We start from the raw sequence: 25,362 nt of genomic DNA, 5'->3' as shown, positions 1-25,362 counted from the left end.
AGTTTTATAATTATAAATTTATTGAAATATACCAGACCACCTAACCTGCCTCCTGAGAAACCTGTATGCAGGTCAAGAAGCAACAGTTAGAACTGGACACGGAACAACAGACTTGTTCCAAATTGGGAAAGGAGTATGTCAAGGCTGTATATTGTTACCCTGCTTATTTAACTTATATGCAGAATGCATCATGAGAAATGCTGGGGTGGATGAAGCACAAGCTGGAATCAAGATTACTGGGAGAAATATCAATAACCTCAGATGTGCAGATGACACCAAACTTATGGCAGAAAGTGAAGAACTAAAGAGCCTCTTGATGAAAGTGAAAGAGGAAAGTGAAAAAGGTGGCTAAAAACTCAGCATCAGAAAACTAAGATCATGACATCCGGTCCCATCACTTCACGGCAAATAGATGGGGAAATAATGGAAACAGTGAGAGACTTCATATTCTTGGGCTCCAAAATCACTATGGATGGAGACTGAAGCCATGAAATTAAAAGATGCTTGCTCCTTGGAAGAAAAACTATGACCAGCCTAGACAGCATATTAAAAAGCAGAGGCATTACTTTGCCATCAAAGTTCCATCCAGTTAAAATTATGGTTTTTCCAGTTGTCATGTATGGATGTGAGAGTTGGACTATAAAGAAAGCTGAGTGCTGAAGAATTGATGCTTTTGAATTGTGTTGTTGGAGAAGACTCTTGAGAGTCCCTTGGACTGCAAGGAGATCCAACCAGTCCATCCTAAAGGAGATCAACCCTGAATATTCATTGTAAGGACTGATGCTGAAGCTGAAACTACAATATTTTGGCCACCTAATGCAAAGAATTGACTCATTGCAAAAGACTCTGATGCTAGCAAAGATTGAAGGAAGGAGGATAAAGGGATGACAGAGGATGAGATGGTTGGATGGGATCACTGACTCTATGGACATAAGTTTGAGTAAACTCTGGGAGTTGGTGATAGACAGGGAAGCTTGGAGTGCTGCAGTCCATGGGATCACTAAGAGTCAAACAAAACTAAGCAACTGAACTGAACTGAACTGATAGTTGATTTACAATGTTGTATTAGTTATATGTACAGCAAAATGATTCTATTACACAGTCACATATATAAATACATATATAATATATATTCTTTTTTTATATTATTTTTCATTATAGATGGAAGATATTATTACAAGATATAGAGTATCGTTCCCTGTGCTATACAGTAGGTTCTTGTTGGTTATCTGTTTTATATATAGGAGTGTGTATATCCCAATCTCCTAATTTACAAACCCCCACTCCCAGCTTTCTCCTTTGGTAACCGTGCATTAGTTTTCTATGTCTGTGACTCTATGTCTGTTTTATAAATTTTTATATTCTTGAATGCTACTTTATACTCCCCTCCTCCCCCCAGTGGGCATCCATTAGTTGTAAAGCAGGGCTTGGCTTAGTTTCTAAATATCTAGGTTTCCTGAATGTCTGTATTCCATCACTATTTTATTGTGTGATCTGAAGAATTCCTCGTGATGGACATGGAGTACACCAACTGTAGGTACAGCAGAGGGTGGACTGCGTTCTGTGCAGGTGTTTAGCTCAGCTGCGATTTCAGGAAACAAATACCAGGCTTTGATGTCAGAAGACCCCACTTCATTTCTGGGAGGCCTGGGATGACTCACATAACTTTCCCCTGCCTTTGCGTGTCTATCAGATCATGTGGCTGGATATCCTGGACAACTAAGATTATATGTGAAAATGTATTCTGAGAACAATGACTCCCTCCAAATTATAAGACAGAATTGACAAGACTACTGGGAAGCCCTCTGTATTTGAAGCTGTGGTTTTGAGAACCTACAAACTGGCTAGAAATCCACCCTAAATTAACTCCATATGAGTACCTATACCTAAAATTTTGTTGACTTCAGACATAAGCAAGTATTTCATAAGGTGCAGTTGAACTGCTAGATGATTTGGATACCAATTTCTTCCCCTTCCCAGCTTTAATGAGATATAATGGATACATACCATTGTCAGATAACAATTTCTTATAATTACAGATAACAATTTCTTACAATTATTCATGTTTTTGATTGTAGTTTGTTAGAATTACAATGAAAACTTACCTGTGTGTACAGTTCTGTGTGTATGTTTCCATGTGATGTATATTTATAAGATACATGAAATTTCTAAGTACATGTACATAGACACTTAATTTTTCCCCCATTGACATTGATGTTTGATTTCAAGGTAACTTCCCAACATCAGAACCTTAAGGACAGTTTCTTAACTGAGTTTACCATCCTGTAACTAACAGTGTCATTTTCACTAAGAGATTAAAATGATCACTGTACCATTGCAGATTATTTCATCACTCTTAGCAAATAAAATTTGCAATTCTACAATAGATTGCTATTTCACAGTATAGAAATATATGGTTATATTTATAGTTTTAAAAGTTTGTACATTAACATTGTTTTCCAGTTAAAATTGTGGTGGTTTAGTCACTAAGTCATGTCTGACTCTTGCAACTTCATGGACTGTAGCCCCTCAGCCTCCTCTGTACCTGGGATTTCCCAGCAAATATACTGGAGTGGGTTGCCATTTCTTTCTCCAGAGGACCTTCATAACCCAGAGATCAAACATGAATCTCCTGCATTGGCAGGAGTATACTTTTACCACTGAGCCACATAGGCAACCCCCAGTTAAAATAATCTTCTAATCTGAGGCTGTGTTTAAGGCCAACATTGAAATCAAGCATGGATGTCAGTTATTTAAAGATAAAACATTCGTAGAATATTTGAGAGTTCTCTATAGCAGGCAACTGTGCCCTGGAGTGAAGGAACCAAGGTGGAAAATCATATAAGGAAGACAGGATGAAAACTCTTCTGGGTTTCTTCTGGAAACCCATAACTTGACATTTGGTGGTGGTGGGACAATTGGCAAGTCACATACTTCCTCTTTTGTACTTCCCAGGAGGCTCTGGTGGTAAAGAACCCATCTGCCAACACGGGAGACACATGAGACCTGGGTTCAGTCCTTGGGTGGGGAAGATCCCCTGGACAAGGAAGTGGGAATTCACTCCAGTATTCTTGTCTGTAGACTCCCATGTACATACAGGGAACCTGGTGGACTACGGTCTGTAGGGTTACAAAGAGCTGGACACAACTGAAGCAACTTGGCATGTATATACGTACTCCATCTTTATGTAAAGTGCATATAAATTCTGAAAACATATATAAATGTCATACATAACCTATGTACATACACTCATGGCTTTATTTTATTCAGTGAAAAATATGTCTTTCCACTGAAGTGGGCTTTCCTGGTGACTCAGATGGTGAAGAATCTGCCTGTAATCTGCGGGACCTGGGTTCGATCCCTGGGTTGGGAAGATACCCTGGAGAAGGAAACAGGTACCCATTTCAGTATTCTGGCCTGGGGAATTCCATGAATATAGAGGAGCCTGGTGGGCTACAGTCCACGGGGTCAGAGAGAGTTGGACGTGACTGAGCAACTTTCACTTTCACTTTCCACTGAAGCAGTCTTTATATCAGACACACATGATCCTGTATTAAGTTCTAGTACTAACAAAGAACATAAGTGATGCATTGTTTATGTTTGTTCATTATAATAATTTTCTGTCCTGGGATTTCCATTTGGAGAATAATTTCAATTTAGTTATTAGTGGTGGCAGCCACTATTTTTGTGGGTCTGTCAGGAAGCACAAACTGTATATAGATCCCAATGATGCTGACCAGAGCTTTGAAGTAATTGTTGCAAAGCAAGTGTCCTTTGATTCAGTAATCACATGGATTTCCAATTAATATCGATTACTCTGAGGAACTCTAGTCAATACCATTGTAGCACTATTGCTTGGGCAAATAATTATTTTTGTTTGGCTTCTTTTATTATAAGTAAAATTTGAGATATTTTCATGGGTAGGGAGATACTGACTAAATCACTGGCAAATTTGAAGTTCCTTACTGGGACCAAAAGTTGTGTGGCATGAAACACATTACCAAATGGGGTTGTTGTTTCTACAAAGAAAGACCAAAGAACTCAATTTTTTTTTTTCCCTTAACACAAAATGTCATTTCTTTACACCTCTAGGACAGGCCCTGGCCTGTGGTGGGGGAGGGGGCTGGAGGGGATAGTCGGGGCCAGAGAGTCTTGTACATGCTATGACCGCTTTGTGTCTCTCCAATTCTAGAAAAATCCCCACCGGTTCTGTTTTTCCAGCTACCGCTAGTTATTGTTTTTTTTACTGTGTTGCCTTTTTCTTATTGATCTGTGAGGTTTGTTTATTCATTAGATGGTGAGCAGGCCATTGGTTGAGTATATGGGTTGAAAGTATATCCTCTTTTTATTTCCTGCTCACATTTTCCTTTTATGATTATTACTTTTCATATGCTGTTTAAGAAATCTTTGCCTACCACACATTTATGAAGATGTTTTTATGTTGTTTTCTTTTGGAAGCAGTATTGTTTTACATCCAGATCTGTAATTCATTTGGGACTGATGTTTGCATATATTGTCAGGTAGGGAATCAAGATTTCTTTTTCCCCATTTGGATATTCAGCTGGGCCCAGAACCATCACTGAAAAGACTATCCTTTTCTCCAAGCATTTGGCATCTTTTTGTCATAAATCTAGCCTGTTTCTCTGTGGATTTGGGAGGTTTCTATTCTGTTCCATATACTTTTTATCTCAGTTTGCACATGATTAAACATTGTTCAAATCATTATAGTATCATAATAAAATGTGTGTTAAGTAGCAAGAGATCTCTGGTATTGTCTTTGAAATTCTCAGCCCAGACCAGCTAAATCAGACTCTATCTCAGGTATAGATACTTTGACAGTTCAGTTCAGTTGCTCAGTCATGTCCGGCTCTTTGCAACCCCATGAATCACAGCACACCAGGCCTCCCTGTCCATCACCAACTTCTGGAGTTCACCCAGACTCATGTCCATTGAGTCAGTGATGCCATGCAGCCATCTCATCCTCTGTTGTCCCCTTCTCCTCCTACCCCCAATCCCTCCCAGCATCAGAGTCTTTTCCAATGAGTCAACTCTTCACATGAGGTGGCCAAAGTACTGGAGTTTCAGCCTTAGCATCATTCCTTCCAAAGAAATCGCAGGGCTGATCTCCTTCAGAATGGACTGGTTGGCTCTCCTTGCAGTTCCTCAGTTATTTGCAACATGTAGTCAAGCTTGAAGGGACTTTTGAGCACTTCTGTAAGTTTGTTATTGGCCCCTTGGTAAAGTCTATCTATGGATCAAATGTGCCTCATTCTGCAAAGCACCGTGTAATAATTGGTACCCAAATGCAGCCTGAGTGTTATTCCCAGGAAAAAAAATCTTAATATCTGATAATCTGGTTCGCCATGCTACTGTTACTGCTGCTAAGTCATTTTAGTTCAGTTCAGTTCAGTTCAGTTCAGTCGCTCGGTCGTGTCTGACTTTTTGCGACCCCATGAATCACAGCATGCCAGACCTTCCTGTCCATCACCAACTCCCAGAGTTCACTCAGACTCATATCCATCGAGTCAGTGATGCCATCCAGCCATCTCATCTTCTGTTGTCCCCTTCTCCTCCTGCCCTCAATCCCTCCCAGCATCAGAGTCTTTTCCAATGAGTCAACTCTTCGCATGAGGTGTCCAAAGTACTGGAGTTTCAGCTTTAGCATCATTCCTTCCAAAGAAATCCCAGGGCTGATCTCCTTCAGATTGGACTGGTTGGATCTCCTTGCAGTCCAAGGGACTCTCAAGAGTCTTCTCTAACACCACAGTTCAAAAGCATCAATTCTTTGGTGCTCAGCTTTCTTCACAGTCCAACTCTCACATCCATACATGGCCACTGGAAAAACCATAGCCTTGACTAGACAGACCTTTGTTGGCAGAGTAATGTCTCTGCTTTTCAATATGCTATCTAGGTTGGTCATAACTTTTCTTCCAAGGAGTAAGCTTCTTTTAATTTCATGGCTGCAGTCACCCTCTACAGTGATTTTGGAGGCCAGAAAAATAAAGTCAGACACTGTTTCCACTGTTTCCCCATCTATTTCCCATGAAGTGATGGGACCAGATGCCATGATCTTCATTTTCTGAATGTTGAGTTTTAAGCCAACTTTTTCACTCTCCTCTTTCACCAGTCATGTCCAACTCTGTGTTACCCCATAGACGGCAGCCCACCAGGCTCCTCTGTCCCTGGGATTTTCCAGGCAAGAACACTGCAGTGGGTTGCCATTTCCTTCTCCAAAGCATGAAAATGAAAAGTGAAAAGTGAAAAATGAAGTCAGTCATGCCCCACTCTTAGTGACCTCATGGACTGCAGCCTACCAAGCTCCTCCGCCCATGGGATTCTCCAGGCAAGAGTACTGGAGTGGGGTGTCATTGCCTTCTCTGGGTTCACCATGATGGGTCTATAATAGTAACCACTTCCAGATGACATTTTTTCTGTTGCGTTTACTTTTCTTTCTTCCAATTTATAATCAAGCCTTCACTTTTTTGATTTACTGTGAAGCAAGAATTGCTAGATAAACCAGAAAAGCTATTTTATTTAACGACCTTTCAAAACCCCACAGCTTTAATATCTACTTGTTACAGTGTTATTGTTAGATTTAAATTTAGTGGAAAATAGGCTTCTTATTAGTTCTTTGGTTTTAAACTCATAAATCCCTTTCATTAAATCTTTTTTTTTTTTTTTTTTTTAAGATTTAGCAAACTCCCACAGCATTTGATAACATTACCGTGAAAGATTTGAGCTCAGTGAGAGCTTCTATGGTGAATGATTTTTTTAAGTGTAAAATGTAGTTGGAAATAATTTTGTTTGTCGCTCAACAGTAAAAGGTAGGATAATACTTGTATTCAAGGGCTTCTACTCTATGCAGAAATCTGAGTGTGCCCAGATTATTAATATTCTTAAATGTCTTGGTGGAAAATGGCAGGTTAATAAGGAATGAAACACTGAACACCATTTGCAGGGGCTATTTAAGAGCTCTGTGCATGCTCAGTCACTTCAGTTGTGTCCAGCTCTTTGTGACCCCATGGACTATAGCCCACCAGGCTCCTCTGTCCATGAGATTATCCAGGCAAGAATACTGGAGTGGGTCACCATGCCCTCCTCCAGGGAATCTTCCTGACCCAGAGATTGAACCTGACTCTCCTGTATCTCCTGTATTGCATGTGGATTCTTTACCTATGAGCCATGCTGGAAGCCCTACTGAAGAGCTAGCCTCATGTAAACTCAATGTTGGAACAATTTCACAGGAGTTATTTTGTTCCTCACACTACCATGATATTTATGGTTAAAATGATTCAAGTGTATTCATTAGGGAAGTTCAAAGAATCCACCATCCATCTCTTAGCTTCTTCTCTTTTTCATCCAGTCTGCTTGAGCTGTAGTCATGGAAGGGACACTTTGGGGTAAGGCACAGAAAGCGTATAAACAACTACAGGGGCCTATTAGCATGTCCCTGAAGGCTAATATACAGGAGTGCTTACCTGTGAAAGGGAGGTGGAAAGAACAGATGAGGAACAAACCAGGGAGCAAGAGGAGGTGGATGAAGGACAAGGAGTGGCCAAAAGGAGCTGGACTGGTGAGGTTGGAAGGGAGGAATTTTAGAGCTTGTTGAGTGGCAGGAATGCACCTGGTCCACATGTGGGGCTGTTACTAATCTCCCAGATGATGTCCCTTCAGCAGAAGATCCTTGTAGGTATTCCAGGCCTGCAATTTACAAAAAAAAAGGATCCTGTTCTTTGGAATTGCTCCTGAAATCTGAGAATTGCCAGGGAAGCCTGATGTTGGAGTCAGTTCCACAGCATCTTGAGAAACCGAGGCTACCTAAAACCAGCTCTTGAGAAAAGGCTTCATTACACGGGCACGCTTGATTAAAACACTGGCCATTGGCCATTGATCACCCTCCAGCTCCTCTCTCCCACCCTTCGAGGGTCAGAAGGCTGACTGAAAGTTCTAACCCTCTAATCACCAGGTGAAATTCTCCTGACAATCAGTCCCATCCCCAAGCCTGGTCCAAAATTTGCCTCATCAACACAACAAAAGACACACACATCCGCATCACCTGAGAAATTCCAAAAGATTTAGGAGCTCTTTGCCAGAGAGGGCAAAGACCAAATAAATATTTCTTATTGTTAATCAATCACAGCAATAAATATTTAGACCTTGAACATAAATAAGCTATGCTATTTTTCCTCTCTAAGGCAAGTAGGAAGAAGAGTGAACCAAGTATGGGTTATCCTGCAACCTGCATGGGGAAGCCTAAACTCACCCATTCCTGACTCTGAGCCTTTACTTTAGTTTTGTTTTTCAGTAACTCAGTCATATCTGACTCTTTGTGACCCCATGGACTGCAGCACACCAGGCATCCCTGTCCTTCACTATCCCCTGGAGTTTTTTCAAACTCAGTTCCATTGAGTCAATGATGCCATCCAATCATCTCATCCTTTGTTGCCCCCTTCTCTTCCTTTTTTTTTTTTTTAACTTAAAAAATTATTTTATTTATTTCAATTGGAGGCTAATTACTTTATAATTTTGTAGTGGTTTTTGCCATACATTGACATGGATCAGCCATGGATGTACATGTGTCCCCCATCCTGAACCCCCCTCCCACCACCCTCCTCATCCCATCTCTCAGGGTTGTCCTAGTGCACTGGCTTTGAGTGCCCTGTTTCATACATCGAACTTGGACTAGTGATCTATTTCACATCTGCTAATATGCATGTTTCAATACTACTCTCTCAAATCATCCCACCATTGCCTTTCCCCACAGAGTCCCAAAGTCTCTTCCTTATATCTATGTCTCTTTTGCTGTCTCGCATATAGGGTCATTGTTACCATCTTTCTAAATTCCATATATATGCATTAATATACTGTATTGATGTTTTTCTTTCTGACTTACTTCACTATGTTTAATAGGATCCAGTTTCATCCACCTCATTAGAACTGATTCAAACGTGTTCTTTTTAATAGCTGAGTAATATTCCATTGTGCATATGTTCCACGGCTTTCTTATCCATTCGTCTGCCCATGGACATCTAGGTTGTTTCCATGTCCTAGCTATTATAAACAGTTCTACAGTGAACATTGGGGTACATGTGTCTCTTTCAATTCTAATTAACTCGGTGTGTATCCCCTGCAGTGGGATTGCTGGGTCAGATGGCAGTTCTTTTTCCCGTTTTTTAAGGAATCTCCACACTGTTCTCCATAGTGGCTGTACTAGTTTGCATTCCCACCAACAGTGCAAGAGGGTTTCCTTTTCTCCACACCCTCTCCAGAGTTCATTGCTTGTAGACTTTTTGATAGCTGCCATTCTGACTGGTGTGAGATGGTACCTCATTGTGGTTTTGATTTGCATTTCTCTGATAATGAGTGATATTGAGGATCTTTTCATGTGTTTGTTAGCCATCTGTATGTCTTCTTTGGAAAAAATTCTGTTTACTTCTTTGGCCCATTTTTTGATTGGGTCATTTATTTTTCTGATATTGAGCTACATTAGCTGCTTGTATATTTTTGAGATTACTTCTTTGACAATTGCTTCATTTGCTATTATTTTCCCCCACTCTGAAGACTGTCTTTTCACCTTGCTTATAGTTTCCTTCATTATGAAAAACTTTTAAGCTTAATTAGGTCCCATCTGTTTATTTTTGCTTTTATTTCCATTACGCTGGAAGGTGGTTTATAGAGGATCTTGCTATGATTTATGGCAGAAAGTGTTTTGCCTATGTTTTCCTCCAGGAGTTTTATAGTTTCTGGCCTTACATTTAGATATTTAATCTATTTTGAGTTTATTTTTGTGTATGGTATTAAAAAGTGTTCTAGTTTCATTCTTTTACAGGTTGTTGACCAGTTTTCCCAGCACCACTTGTTAAAGAGATTGTTTTTTCTCCATTGTGTATTCTTGTCTCCCTTGTCAAAGATAAGGTGTCCATAGGTGTGTGGATTTATCTCTGGGCTTTCTATTTTGTTCCATTGATTTATATTTCTGTCTTTGTGCCAGGACCATACTGTCTTGATGACTGTAGCTTTGTAGTATAGTCTGAAGTCAGGAAGTCTGATTTCTCCAGTTCCATTCTTCTTTCTAAAGATTCCTTTGGCTATTTGAGTTTTTTTTTTTTTTTTGTATTTCCATACAAATTGTGAAATTATTTCTTCTAGTTCTGTGAAAAATACCATTGGTAGCTTGATAGGGATTGCATTGAATCTATAGATTCCTTTGGGTAGTAAACACATTTTCACTATATTGATTCTTCAGATACATGGACACAGTATATGTCTCCATCCTTTTGTGCCCTCTTTTATTTCTTTCATCAGTGTTATAGTTTTCTGTGTATAGGTCTTTTGTTTCTTTGGGTAGATTTATTCCTAAGTATCTTATTCTTTTTGTTGCAGTGGTGAATGAATGGAATTCTTTCCTTAATTTTTCTATTTTCTCATTGTTAATGTATAGGAATGCAAGGGATTTCTGTGTATTAATTTTATATCTTGCAACTTTACTATATTCATTGGTTAGCCCTAGTAATTTTCTGGTGAAGACTTTAAGGTTTTCTATGTAGAGGATCATGTCATCTGCAAACAGTCAGAGTTTTACTTCTTTTCCAATCTGGATTCCTTTTATTTCTTTTTCTTCTCTGATTGATGTGCCTAAGACTTACAAAACTATGTTGAATAGTAGTGGTGAGAGTGGGCACCCTTGTCTTCTTCCTGAATTTAGGGGAAATGCTTTCAGTTTTTCACCATTGAGGATAATGTTTGCTGTGGTTTTATCATATATGGCTTTTTTTTATGTTGAAGTATGTTTCTTCTATGCCTGCTTTCTGGAGGGTTTTTATCATAAATGGATGTTGAATTTTGTCAAATGCTTTCTCTGCATCTATTGAGATAATCATATGGATTTTATCTTTCAATTTGTTAATGTGGTATATCACATTGATTTTGATTTGTGAATATTGAAGAATCCTTGCATCCCTGAGATAAAGCCCACTTGATCATGATATATGATCTTTTTAATATGTTGTTGGATTCTGTATACTAGAATTTTGTTGAGGATTTTTGCATCTATGTTCATCAGTGATATTGGCCTGTAGTTTTCTTTTTTTGTGGCATCTTTGGTTTTGGTATTAGGGTGATGTTAGACTCATAGAATGAGTTTGGGAGTTTACCTTCCTCTGCACTTTTCTGGAAGAGTTTGAGTAGGATAGGTGTTAGCCTTTCTCTAAAGTTTTAGTAGAATTCACCTGTGAATCAATCCGGTCCTGGGCTTTTGTTTGTTGGGAGATTTTTGATTACAGTTCTGATTTCTGTGCTTGGATTGAGTCTGTTAAGATTTTCTGTTTCTTCCTGGTTCAATTTTGGAAGGTTATATTTTTCTAAAAATTTGTCCATTTCTTCCAAGTTGTCCATTTTATTGGCATATAGTTGCTGTTAGTAATTGTTTATGAGCCTTTGCATTTCTGTGTTGTCTGTTGTGATTTCTCCATTTTCATTTCTAATTTTGTTGATTTTTGCTGCTTTTACTGAATCCCATAGGTTTTGGATTGTTGTGTTTTAATTTTCATTTGTTTCTGTGCGTATTTTTATTTCTTCTGTGATTTGTTGGTTATTTAGAAGTGTGTTGTATTAGCCCCCATATGTATTTTTGATAGTTTTTTTTTTCTCTTGTACTTGACATCTAATCTTAACACATTGTCATCAGAAAAGATTCTTGAAATTATTTCAAGTTTTTATTTTTTTTTAATTTTCCAAGGCTAGATTTATGGCCCAGGATATGATCTATCTTTGTGAATATTCCATGTGCACTTGAGAAAAAAGTGAAATTCATTGCTTTGGGGTGAAATGTCCTATAGATGTCAGTTAGGTCTAACTGGCCCATCGTATCTTTTAAAGTGTTTGTTTCCTTGCTAATTTTCTGTTTACTTGATCTGTCCATAGGTGTGAGTGGGGTATTAAAGTCTCTCACTATTATTGTGTTACTGTTAATTTCCCCTTTCAAACTTGCTAGCATTTGGTTTACATATTATAATGCTCCTATGTTGGGTGCACATATATTTATAATTGTTATATCTTCTTCTTAGACTGATCCTTTCATCATTATGTAGTGCACTTCTTTGTCTCTTTTTATGGCCTTTATGTCAAAGTCTATTTTATCCTGGTTTCTTTTGGTCTCCACTTGCATGAAATATCTTTTTCCAGCCCTTTACTTTCAGTCTGTATATATCCCTTGGTGTGAGGTGGGTCTCTTGTAGACAGCATATATAGGGGTATTGTTTTTGTATCCATTCAGCCAGTCTTTGTCATTTGGTTGGGGCATTCAATCATTTACATTTAAGGTAATTATTGATAAATATGATCCCATTGCCATTTACTTTGTTGTTTTGGGTTTGAGTTTATACACATTTTCTGTGTTTCCTGTATAGAGAAGATCCTTTAGCATTTGTTGAAGAGCTGGTTTGGTGGTGCTGAATTCTCTCAGCTTTTGCTTGAGACACTGTTTCCACTGTTTCCCCATCTATTTCCCATGAAGTGATGGGACCAGATGCAGTGATCTTAGTTTTCTAAAAGTTGAGTTTTTCTTTTTTTCCAATTAAAGCGAATGTTGATTTTTAAGCCAATTTTTTCACTCTCCTCTTTCACTTTCATCAAGAAGCTCTTCTTCTTTGCATTCTGCCATAAAGGTAGTGTTATCTGCACATCTGAGGTTATTGATATTTATCCCAGCAATCTTGATTCCAGCTTGGCCTTGGAGTGAAAAATGAAACAGGCAAAGGCTAACAGTTTTGAAAAGAGAACACACTGGTCATAGCAAATATCCACTTCCAACAACACAAGAGAAGATTCTACATATGGACATCATCTTTCCTTAGTGGAGCCCATTATTTCTACAAGCATCTCCCTTCTGTGTCATCCAGTAAATCCCACCAAATAAACAGGAAGACACCCATAGAGGGGAGGCCGCTTCTTTTGCTGGGGCCGCTCCTGAATTTCTTCAAAATTTAATTGCTCTTAACAGCTATATTTTCAACTGGATGAGATTCCTGTAGCCTCATTTTATTCTTTGTTATTGTGGGACTTGGACCAGCATGGGTGCAGATCAATTGATTTTTGAACATGATTATCTTGTCAGATCACACTAATTTGAGAATGTTAATATGTGTGTACATTTAGAGAGTGATATAATGGTTATATTATCTGTCAATTTCCCCAGCAAGGATCTCATAGGCAGTGTTTCATCATGCAGATAACTGGTACTAACTTTGTTTCACAAATACAGTGGTCTGATATTGAAGAAGCTTAAAAAAAAAAAAAATTCCAGAACTTGTAATATGAATTTCCCGAAGTTGCATGTTTTCCTCTCTTTTCTTTCTTTCTTTTTCCTTTTTTTTTTTTAGGGAGGGGCTATGTTCTATCTTTTGGGCCTTGCCAGGTAGCCCAGTACTAAAGAATCCACTTGCCAATGCAGGAGACACAAGAGACACAAGGTTTTGCTCACTGGGTCAGGAAGATCTTGTGAACAAGGAAATAGCAACCCACAGCAGTATTCTGTTTGTTTTTTTTTTTTTTTAGGGAGTTGAAAAAAAAATCTTTATTATGCTTTTGTTATTTATCTTTTTTCTTTTCAATTAATTTTTGAAAGATAATTGCTTTAGAGAATTTTGTTTTGTGTCAAACCTTAACATGAATCAGCCATAGATATACACGTACCTCTTCCCTTTTGAACCTCCCTCCCATCTCCCTCCCCATCCCACCCCTCTACGTTGATACAGAGCCCCTGTTTGAGTTTCCTGAGCCATACAGCAAATTCCTGTTGGCTATCTATTTTACATATGGCAATGTAAGTTTCCACATTACTCTTTCCATACATCTCACCCTCTCCTCCCCTCTCCAAATGTATATAAGTCTATTCTCTATGTCTGTTTCTCCATTCAGTTCAGTTCAGTCGCTCAGTCGTGTCCAACTCTTGTGACCCCATGAACTGCAGCACACCAGGCCTCCCTGTCTATCACCAACTCCCGGAGTTCACTCAAACTCACGTCCATTGAGTCGGTGATGCCATCCAGCCATCTCATCCTCTGTCCCCTTCTCCTCCTGCCCTCAATCCCTCCCAGCATCAGAGTCTTTTCCAATAAGTCAACTCTTCACATGAGGTGGCCAAAGTACTGGAGTTTCAGCTTTAGCATCATTCCTTCCAAAGAACACCAAGAACTGATCTCCTTCAGAATGGACTGGTTGGATCTCCTTGCAGTCCAAGGGACTCTCAAGTCTTCTCCAACACCACAGTTCAAAAGCATCAATTCTTCAGTGCTCAGCTTTCTTCACAGTCCAACTCTCACACCCATACATGACTACTGGAAAAACCATAGCCTTGACTAGGCGGACCTTTGTTGGCAAAGTAGTGTCTCTGCTTCTTAATATGCTATCTAGATTGGTCATAATTTTCCTTCCAAGGAGTAAGCGTCTTTTAATTTCATGGCTGAAGTCATCATCTCCATTGCTGCCCTGTAAATAAATTCTTCAGTACCATTTATCAAGATTCCCTGTATACATGTTAGAATATGATATTTACCTTTCTTTTTCTGACTCACTTCACTCTATCATAGATTCTAGGTTCATTCACCTCATCAGAACTGGCTCGAATGCATTCCTTTTTTTCTGATAGTAGTATTCTATTGTGTATATGTGTAACAATTTCTTTATCCATTTATCTGTTGATGGACATCTACATTGCTTCCATGTTCCAGCTACAGTAAATAGTGCTTCAGTGAATAATGGGATACATATGTATTTTTCAATTTTGGTTTCCTCAGGGTATATGCCTAGGAGTAGAATTGCTGGGTCATATGGTGGTTTTATTCCTAGTTTTTTAAGAAACCTCCATACAATCTTCCATGGTGGTTGTATCAATTTATATTCCCACCAACAGTGCAAGAGTGTTCCCTTTTATCCACACCCTCTCCAGCATTTATTGTTTGCAGACTTTTTGATGGTGGCAATTCTGACCAGTGTGGGGTGATATCTCATTGTGGTTTTAATTTGAATTTTTGTTATAATGAGAGTCCCCTGGACTGCAAGGAGGTCCAACCAGTCCATCCTAAAGGAGATCAGTCCTAGGTGTTAATTGGAAGAATGGATGCTAAAGCTGAAAATCCAGTACTTTGGCCACCTCGTGTGAAGAGTTGACTGATGGCATCACGATTCGATGGACATGAGTTTGAGTAAACTCCAGGAGTTGGTGATTGACAGGGAGGCCTGGAGTACTGCGATTCATGGGGTCACAAAGAGTCGGACACGACTGAGTGACTGAACTGAACCGAACTGAATGATGAGGGATGCTGAGCATCTTTTCATGTTTGTTCACCATGTCTTCTTCAGAGAAGTGTCTGTTCAGGTCTTTGTCCCACTTTTTGATTGGGTTGTTTGTTTTCCTGGCATTGAGTTGTATGAGCTGCTTGTATATTTTGGAAATTAATCCTTTGGCAGTTGTTTCATTTGCTATTGTTTTCTCCCATTCTGAGGGCTGTATTTTTACCTTGCTTATAGTTTCGTTTGCTGTGTAAAAACATTTAAGTTTAATCAGGTCCCACTTGTTTACATTTGTTTTTATTTCCATTACTATAGGAGCTGGGTCATAGAGGATCGTGCTTTGGTTTATGTCATCCAGTGTTCTACCTATGTTTTCCTCTATGAGTTTTATTGTTTCTGGCCTTACATGTAGGTCTTTAATCCATTTTGAGCTTATCTTTATGTATGGTGTAAGGAAGTGCTCTAATTTCACTCTTTTACATAGCTGTCCAGTTTTCCCAGCAGTATTTATTGAAAAGGCCATCTTTGCCCCATTGTATATTCTTGCGTCCTTTGTGAAAAATAAGGTACCCATATGTGCATGGGTTTATCTCTGGGCTTTCTATCTTGTTCCATTGGTCTATATTTCTGTTTTTGTGCCAGAAACATACTGGTTTGATGACTGTAGCTTTGTAGTATAATCTGAAGTCAGGAAGGTTGATTTCTCCAGCTCCATTTTCTTTCTCAAGACTGCTTTCACTCTTTGGGGTCTTTTATGTTTCAATATGAACTGTGAAATTTTTTGTTCTAGTTATGAGAAAAATCTGATTTGTAATTTGATATGGATCACTTTGAATCTGTCAACTGCATTTGGTAGTATAGTCATTTTCACAACATTGTTTGTTCCTATGCAGGAACATGGAATATCTCTCCATCTGTTTGTATCATCTTTTATTTTTCATTCAGTTCAGTACAGTTCAGTCACTCAGTTGTGTCTGACTCTTTGCAACCCCATGAACCACAGCATGGCAAGGTTCCTGTCCATCACCAACTCCCAGAGTTTACCCAAACTCATGTCCATTGGTCAGTGATGTCATCTAACCATCTCATCCTCTGTCGTCCCCATCTCTTCCTGCCCTCAATCTTTCCCAACATCAGGGCCTTTTCAAATGAGTCAACTCTTCACATCAGGTGGCCAAAATATTGGAATGTCAGCTTCAACATCAGTCCTTCCAATCACTCAGGAGTGATTTCCTTAGGATGAACTGGTTGGCTCTCCTTGCAGTCCAAGGGACTCTCAAGAGTCTTTTCCAACACCACAGTTCAAAAGCATCAATTCTTTGGCACTCAGCTTTCTTTGTAGTCCAACTCTCACATCCATACATGACCACTGGAAAAACTGTAGCCTTGACTGGACGAACCTTTGTTGACAAAGTAATGTCTCTGTTTTTTAATATGCTGTCTAGGTTGGTCATACCTTTCCTTCTAAGGAGTAAGCGTCTTTTAATTTCATGGCTGCAGTCACCATCTGCAGTGATTTTGGAGCCCCCCAAAATAAAGTCTGACACTGTTTCCACTGTTTCCCCATCTATTTGCCATGAAGTAATGGGACCCGATGCCATGATCTTAGTTTTATGAATGTTGAGCTTCAAGCCAACTTTTTCACTCTCTTTTTTCACTTTCATCAAGAGGCTCTTTAGTTCTTCTTCACTTTCTGCCATAAGGGTGTTGTCATCTGCATATCTGAGGTTATTGATATTTCTCCTGCAAATCTTGATTCCAGCTTGTGCTTCCTCTAGCCCAGCGCTTCTCATGATTTACTCTGTATATAAGTTAAACAAGCAGGGTGACAGTATACAGCCTTGATGTACTCCTTTTCCTATTTGGAACCAGTCTGTTGTTCCATGTCCAGTTCTAACTGTTGCTTTCTGATCTGCATACAGGTCAAGAGGCAGGTCAGGTTGTCTGGTATTCCCATCTCTTTCAGAATTTTCCACAGTTTATTTTGATCCACACAGTCAAAGGCTTTGGCAGAGTCAATAAAGCAGAAATAGATGTTTTCTGGAACTCTCTTGCTTTTTTGATGATCCAGTGAATGTTGGCAATTTGATCTCTGGTTCCTCTGCCTTTTCTAAAACCAGCTTGAACATCTGGAAGTTCATGGTTCACATATTGCTGAAGCCTGCCTTGGAGAATTTTGTGCATTACTATACTAGCATGTGAGATGAATGCAATTGTGTGGTAGTTCGAGCATTCTTTGGCATTGCCTTTCTTTGGGATTGGAATGAAAATGGACCTTTTCCTGTCCTGTGGCCACTGCTGAGTTTTCCAAATTTGCTGGCATATTGAGTGCAGCAGTTTCACAGCATCATCTTTTAGAATTTGAAAGAGCTCAACTGGAATACCATCACCTCCACTAGCTTTGTTCATCATGATACTTCCTGAGGACCACTTGATTTCACATTCCAGGATGTCTGGCTCTAGGTGAGTGATCATGCCATCTTGATTATCTGGGTCATGAAGATCTTTTTTGTATAGTTATTCTGTGTATTCTTGCCACTTCTTCTTAATACTTTCTGCTTCTGTTAGGTCCATACCATTTCTGTCCTTTATTGAGCCCATCTTTGCATGAAATATTCCCTTAGTATCTCTAATTTTCTTGAAGAGATCACTAGTCTTTCCTTTTCTATTGTTTTCCTCTATTTCTCTGCATTGATCGCTGAGGAAGGCTTTCTTATCTCTCCTTGCGATTCTTTAGAACTCTGCATTCAAATGGGTATATCTTTCCTTTTCTCTTTGGCTTTTCACTTTTCTTCTTTTCACAGTTATTTGTAGGGCCTCCTCAGACAGCCATTTTGCTTTTTTACATTTCTTTTTCATTTTGTCTTGTAATTTTCTGTGTACAGTTATTTTGTCTTGTTAGTAAATTTTATTCCTAGATATTCAGTTCTTTTTGTTGCAATGGTGAATGGGATTGATTCCTTAATTTTTATTTCTCATTTTTCATTGTTAGTATATAGAAAAGCAAGTGATTTCTGTGTATTGATTTTGTATCATGCAAATTTTCTAAATTCACTGACTAGCTCTAGTAATTTTCTGATACTATCTTTAGGGTTTTCTATGTAGAGTATCATGTCATCTGCAAACAATGAATGCTTTACTTCTTTTCCGATCTGGATTTCTTTTATTTCTTTTTCTTCTCTGATTGCTATAGCTAGGACTTCCAGAACCATGTTGAATAATAGTGGTGAAAGTGGACACTCTTGTCTTGTTCCTGATCTTATGGGTAATGCTTTCAGCTTTTCACCTTTGAGAGTAATATTTACTGTAGGCTTATCATATATGACCTTTAGTATGTTGAGGTAGGTTCCTTCTGTGTCCATGTTTTGAAGAGTTTTAATCATAAATGGGTACTGGACTTTGATTAAGGCTTTTTCTGCATCTATTGAGATTATCATATGATTTTAATCTTTCAATTTGATAATATTGTATATCACATTGTTTGACTTGATTATACTGAAGAATCCTTGCATCCCTGGAATAAACCCAACTTGATCATGGTGTATGAGCTTTTTGTTGTGATGCTGAATTCTGTTTGCTAAGATTTTTTGAGGATTTTTGCAACTATGTTCTTCAGTGATATTGGCCTGTGGTTTTCACTTTTTGTTTTGTCTTTGTCTTGTTTTGGTACCAGGGTGATGGTGTGCTCATAGAATGAGTTTGGAAGTGTTCCTTCATCTGAAATTTTTTGAAAGAGTTTCAGAAGGATAGGCATTATCTCTTCTCTAAACATTTGATAGAATTCTCCTGTGAAGCCATCTGGTTGTAGGCTTTGTTTATTGGGAGATTTTTTTATCACAGTTTCAATTTCAGTGCTTGTAACTGAGTTGTACTTAATTTCTATTTCTTCCTGGTTCAGTCTTGGATGATTGAACTTTTCTAAGAATCTGTCCATTTCTTCCAGGTTATCCATTTTATTGCCATGTAGTTGTTCATGATAGTTTCTTATAATCCTCTGTATTTATGCATTGTCTGTGTAACCTCTCCTTTTTCATTTCTAATTTTGTTGATTTGAATCTACTCTCTTTTTCTGCATGAGTCTGGCTAAGGATTTGTCAATTTTGTTTATCTTCTCAGAGAAGCAGATTTTAGTTTTATTAATCTTTACTATTGTTTCTTCGATTTTACTTTTTTTTTTTTTTGCTCACATCTTTATGATTTCTTTCCTTCTGCCATTTTTCCCCTTGTTTTCCAGTTGTTTTAGGTGTAAAGTTAGGTTGTCTATTTTTTTTTTCTTGTTTCTTGAGGTAGGGTTGTATTGCTATAAACTTCCCTCTTAGAACCGCTTTTGCTGCACCCCATAGTTTTTGACTTGTCCTGTTTTCAATGTCATTTGTTTCTAGATTTTTTTGATTTCCCTTTTGATTTCTTCAATAACTTGTTGGCTATTTAGAAATGTGTTTTTTAATCTCCATATGTTTGTGCTGCTTATAGTTTTTGTTTTTTTTTTTTTTCCTTGTAGTTGATACCTAGTCTCATAGTGTTGTGGTCAGAGAAGATGTTTGATACAATTTCAATTTTCTTAAATTTACTGAGGTTTGATTTTTGACCCAAGACATGGTCTATCCTGGAGAATGTTCCATATGCACTTGAGAAAAAAGTGTGTTCTTCTGCATTTGGATGGAATGTCCTGAAGATATCAATGAGATCCATCTCATCTAATGTATTATATAAAAGTTGTGTTGCCTTATTAATTTTCTGTTTTGATGATCTGTCCATTGGTGCCAGTTGGTTTTTAAAATCTACTATTATTATGTTAGTGGCAATTTCTTCTTTTATGTCTCTTGGTGTTTGTCTTATGTATTGGGTGCTCCTATGTTGGGTGCAGAGATATTTATAATTGTTTTGTCTTTCTCTTGGATCAATTCCTTGATCATTATGTAGTATCCTTCCTTATATCTTATAATCTTCTTTATTTTAAGGTCTATTTTGTCTGATATGAGGATTGCTACTGCAGATTTTTTTTGCTTCCCATTTGCTTGGAATATGTTTTGCCATCCTGTCATTTTCAGTCTAAATGTGCCTTTAGGTCCAAAGTGGGTTTCTTGTAGACAGCATATATATGGGCCTTGTTTTTGTATCCATTCAGCCAGTCTGTGTCTTTTGGTTGGAGCATTTAATCCATTTACATTTAAAGTGATTTTATATATATATATATATATATATATATATATATATATATACACATACACACACACACACACACACACATATGTTCCTATTGCCATTTTCTTAATTGTTTGGGGTTGTTTAGGTCTAGATCTTTTTTCTTCTCTTGTATTTCTTGACTATATGAGTCCCTTTAACATTTGTTGTAGAGCTGGTTTGGTGGTACTGAGTCCTCTTAACTTTTGCTTTTCTGAAAAACTTTTTATTTCTCCATCAATTTTGAATGAGATCCTTGCTGGGTACTGTGATCTTGGTTGTAGATTTTTCCCTTTTAGTAATTTAAATATATCCTGACATTCTCTTCTGGCTTGCAGAGTTTCTACTGAAAGATCAGCTGTTAAGCGTATGGGGTTTTCCTTGTATGTTACTTTTTGCTTCTCCCGTGCTGATTTTAGTATTGCTTTGCATTCAGTCTTTGTTAGTTTGATTAACATGTATCTTAGTATTTTTCTCCTTGAGTTTATCCTGTATGGGACGCTTTGTGCCTCTTGGACTTGATTGACTATTTCCTGTTCCAGGAAGGGAAAATTTTAAACTACAATCTCTTCCAAAATTTCTCACACACTTTCTTTTTCTCTTCTTCTTCTGGGACCTCTATAATTCAAATGTTTGTGAGTTTGATATTGTCCCAGAGGTCTCTAAGACTATCCTCAGTTCTTTTCATTCTTTTTATTTTCTCCTGCTCTTAGAAGTTATTTCTACCATTTTATATTCCAGCTCACTCATTTGTTCTTCTGCTTCAGATATTCTGCTATTGATTACTTCTAGAGTATTTTTAATTTCAGTAATTGTGTTGTTTGTCTCTGTATGTTTATTCTTTAATTCTTCTAGGTCTTTGTTGAGTCTTGCATTTTCTCCATTTTGTTTTCAATGATTTTTATCATCTTTATTGTAAGTATTCTGAATTCTTTTTCAGGTAGTTTGGCTATTTCCTCTTCATTTGTTTGGACTTCCGTGTTTCTAATTTGTTCCTTCACATGTGCAGTCTTTTTCTGCCTTTTCATTATTGTTTTTTACCTTATTGCATTTGAGGTCTCCTTTTCCCAGGCTTCAAGGTTGAATTCATTCTTCCTTTTGGTTTCTGCCCTCCTAAGATTGGCCCTGTGGTTTGTGTAAGCTTCCTATAGAGTGAGATTTGTGCTGAGTTTTTGTTTGTGTGTTTATTTTTCCTTTGATAGTCAAGGCTGAGTGAGGTGGTAATCCTGTCTGCTGATGACTGGGTTTGTATTTTTGTTTGGTTTGTTGTTTAGATGAGGCAATCTGCAGAGGGTGCTACTGGTGGTTGGGGATGCCAAGTCTTGTATTAAAGTGGTTTCCTTTGTGTGAGTTCTCACTATTTGATACTCCCTAGGGTTAATTCTCGGAGAAGGCAATGGCAACCCACTCCAGCACTCTTGCCTGGAAAATCCCATGGATGGAGGAACCTGGTAGGCTACAGTCCATGGGGTCACGGAGAGTCAGACACGACTGAGCGACTTCACTTTCACTTTTCACTTTCATGCATTGGAGAAGGAAATGGCAACCCACTCCAGTGTTCTTGCCTGGAGAATCCCAGGGACGGGGGAGCCTGGTGGGCTGCTGTCTATGGGGTCGCACAGAGTTGGACATGACTGAAGCGACTTAGCAGCAGCAGAAGCAGGGTTAATTCTCTGGTAGCCTAGGGTCTTGAAGTCCATGCTCCCACTCCAAAGGTTCAGGCTTGATCCCCAGTCAGGAACAAAGATTCCACAAGTGGTTTTTTATGGTATTGAGATTAAAACAAATATCCAAAAATGAGAAACCAAAGATGAACCCCAGACAAATGGCAGTTACATAACAGGCAAATAATAATTAAAATAACGGCATATACACATATACATATACACCCATGAGCAAAGTCAAAGCAGTCCAACAAAAATAAAGTACAATAGATTGACCTGGTGAACAAAGGAAACCAAAAATTATACCTACCAGAACAAAACTAACTAAAGAACAGACTGGAAAACAAAACTAAAACCAGGTGCTAATTGGGGAATAAAGCAATGAAAATAAAACTAACAAATATGTTGAGAGTAAAGGAGAGAAATAAAAGAAAGAAAGAATAGATATGCAAAGTTAAATAGAGGTAGATGAAGATTTTTATACATTAAAGATTAACTGCAAGGGGAAAAGCAAACTAAGGGATAAATGTAGAAAAATAATAATAGGTTTAAAGGCTTTTTTAAAGTGAAAAGAGAGAGAGAGAGTGAGAGAGAGAGAAAAAAAAACCTCCCCAGAACTGCAAGAACCCAACAAAGAAGCAGAGGTTTATAACAGCAATAAAAAATGTGATTGTGAAAAGAAAAGAAGAAAACAAAAGAAGTTCAAAAGCTTAATTAGATTTCATAGTTCCAATAAAATCACCAACTACCACAGAGCAGGGAAAAAAGGAAAAAAAGAAAGAGAAAAGTCCAAAAGATTCTACAGAACAAATTAAAACATTAGAATAATAAATGTTTTTCTTGAGTCACTTTCCCTCCCTGGGAGTCACAGTCCACCTTACCTCCCTAGGATGCCCTCCAGCACTGTGCTGATCTGTGGCTCTGCCCTGGGGGCAGCTCAGATTCTAATCTGGTCCTACTGTGTGTTCTTGCCTCCAATGTCCACAGCTATCAGAACTGGTGCATTTTGTTTTGTGGGAGCTCTCAATGGCCCTATATGCATATTCCATAGACACAGTCTGCCTAGTTGATTGTGTGGATTTAATCTACAACTTGTACAGCTGGTGAGAAGGTTTTGTGTCTTCTTCCTTAGCCACACTGCCCCTGGGTTTAAATTGTGGTTTTATTTCCACTTCTGCATGTGGGGCATCCACTGGGGTTTGCTCCTGAGGGTGCCCTGGATGATTTGGGTTTGCCCCTGTGAGGGCCAGGTGTGGAGGTGGTGCAGCTGCTTGAGTTGCAGGGGTTCTGGAAGCACCAGGTACTCAAGAGAGTTGGTGGCTAGGGCAGAAGGAAATGTAGTGCTCTAGAAGGGTACAGCAACCAATATTGGCCAATACGCTGCAGCGTTCTTACCTGGAGAACTCCCCTCCCTGACAGAGAAGCCTGGCCAGCCACAGTCTACAGATCGCAAAAAATCGAAAACTACTGAAGCGATCCTGTATGCATAGATGGTAGACTTCTTTTTTTTGCTTGTGGCAGTTCTGACCCAGTGAGAGTTGAGCGTGAAGGTGGCACAGCTGCTTGGTTTGCAGGGACCCTGATGGCACCAAGTGTGCAGAGACACGGACTGCCTCTGCCGCAGGAGTTATTGCCCGCTGAGAGTCTTTTTTTCGAGCCTCTTGTAGCTGGAGATCAGAAAGCCTGTTTGTCCAGTCTTTTCCATTGCCCCGCCCATTCAGGCATTTAGAGAGCTCCCTTGCCTGGGGTCTTTCTCTGTTGCTCTGCTTGTCAGGCACATAGAGGGAGTCCCACTGGCTAGGGTCCTACTCTGAAGATTGGTGTGTCAGGCACATAATGGGGCACCCTGGATGGCATCCTACTTTGTAGTTAAATGCATCAGGCGTTTGACAGGCCGGCCTCTCTATTGTTCAACTGCCAATGCTGGCACGTTGAGAGAGGGAGGCTATGGTGATGGCTCCACCCCCTACGCATGACTCAGTAATATCACCCTGCTGCCATGCTGCCTGGCTTTCCTCCACAGGCATTTTTTCACCACAGTCTCCTCCCTCAAATCCCCTTGATCCATCCCTCCACAGTCAACACCAGCCCTCACCCTGGGATTGCTCCACAATCCCTAAAATCCAATTCCCAGTCGCTGTGCCTTCCAGGCGACCCTCCTCCCTGTCTGGGGTATTTATGGCTGAGGCAAGGACTGTCTGATTTTCATTCCATTTAGGCTGCCAAAGATCGGCTGTTTCACTCTCAGCCTTAAATGTTTCCCCTCTGACTCAGACAATTGCCCCCACGTGGGGATGGGACCCCTGCTCCAGTTCCCCGACCTGCGGAGAGCAGGTCCAGTCCTAGCAACATTCCTGTTTTTCCCCCTAGTTCCTTCATCCTTCCAAGTTTTGCATGGTTCTATATATTCTTTTCCACTGGTCAGGTACTCCTGTCCACTCTCAGCTGGTGTTCTGCCTGCACTTCTGTGTCTAAAGGTGTATTCTGGATGTATCCATAGAGATAGAGGTACTCCATGCCCACCTACTCCTCTGCCATCTTATTCTCTGTTGTTATCCCACTCTAGTATTCTTGTCTGGGAAATTTCCATGGATAGATGGGCCTGGTGGGTTACAGTCCATGGAGTTGCAAAGAGTTGGGGCATGACTGAGCACACACGCATTCTCTATTTTTTAACACTAGGGAATATTGCTGTAATTTATCACTCAGCATTTGTGCATGAAGGATCACACAATAAATCATTATGAACACAGGCCAGAAAGTTCCCTGAGGTCTAGTGTTTAGGATTCTGGACTTAACTGCCATGGCCCAGGTTCAATCCCTGGTTGGGGAACTGAGATCCTCCAAACCAGACAGCGTGACCAAAAAAAAAAAAAAAAAATGGCCATAAAGGCTGGAAAATTTTACAAAGAATACCTTAAAGACAGGCCAAGCTCATATGCTTTCTGATGTGTGTTCTTTTCCAGGTCAGAACTGCGGGGGCTTAGTTCAGGGTCCCAATGGCACCATCGAGAGCCCAGGGTTCCCCCATGGCTACCCCAACTACGCCAACTGCACCTGGATCATTATCACGGGGGAGCGCAATCGGATACAGCTGTCCTTCCACACCTTTGCTCTGGAAGAGGACTTCGATATTCTGTCAGTGTATGATGGACAGCTCCAACAGGGCAATCTGAAAGTGAGGTAAGGTGTTGGCTCTTCCTGTTACAGACCAGGTGGCACG

The 25,362-nt window shown here is 39.3% G+C and overlaps 1 protein-coding gene across 1 annotated transcript in view; it reads left to right on the top strand.

The window, feature by feature from the left end:
• Positions 1 to 25,362, top strand: part of CSMD1 (CUB and Sushi multiple domains 1) — a 2,074,203-nt gene that overhangs the window by 369,576 nt on the left and 1,679,265 nt on the right. Inside the window, exon 2 of the mRNA XM_086379826.1 lies at positions 25,106 to 25,322. Within this exon, the coding sequence (XP_086235952.1) occupies positions 25,106 to 25,322 (217 nt within the window). The remainder of the gene's footprint in view (positions 1 to 25,105; positions 25,323 to 25,362) is intronic.

The sequence above is a fragment of the Bos grunniens genome, chromosome 27, assembly GCF_055505025.1.
Source record: "Bos grunniens cultivar Pamir isolate PY7600 chromosome 27, Bosgru_T2T1.0, whole genome shotgun sequence".
Taxonomy (NCBI): Eukaryota; Metazoa; Chordata; class Mammalia; order Artiodactyla; family Bovidae; genus Bos; species Bos grunniens.
This window is presented reverse-complemented; position numbering and strand designations above follow the sequence as displayed.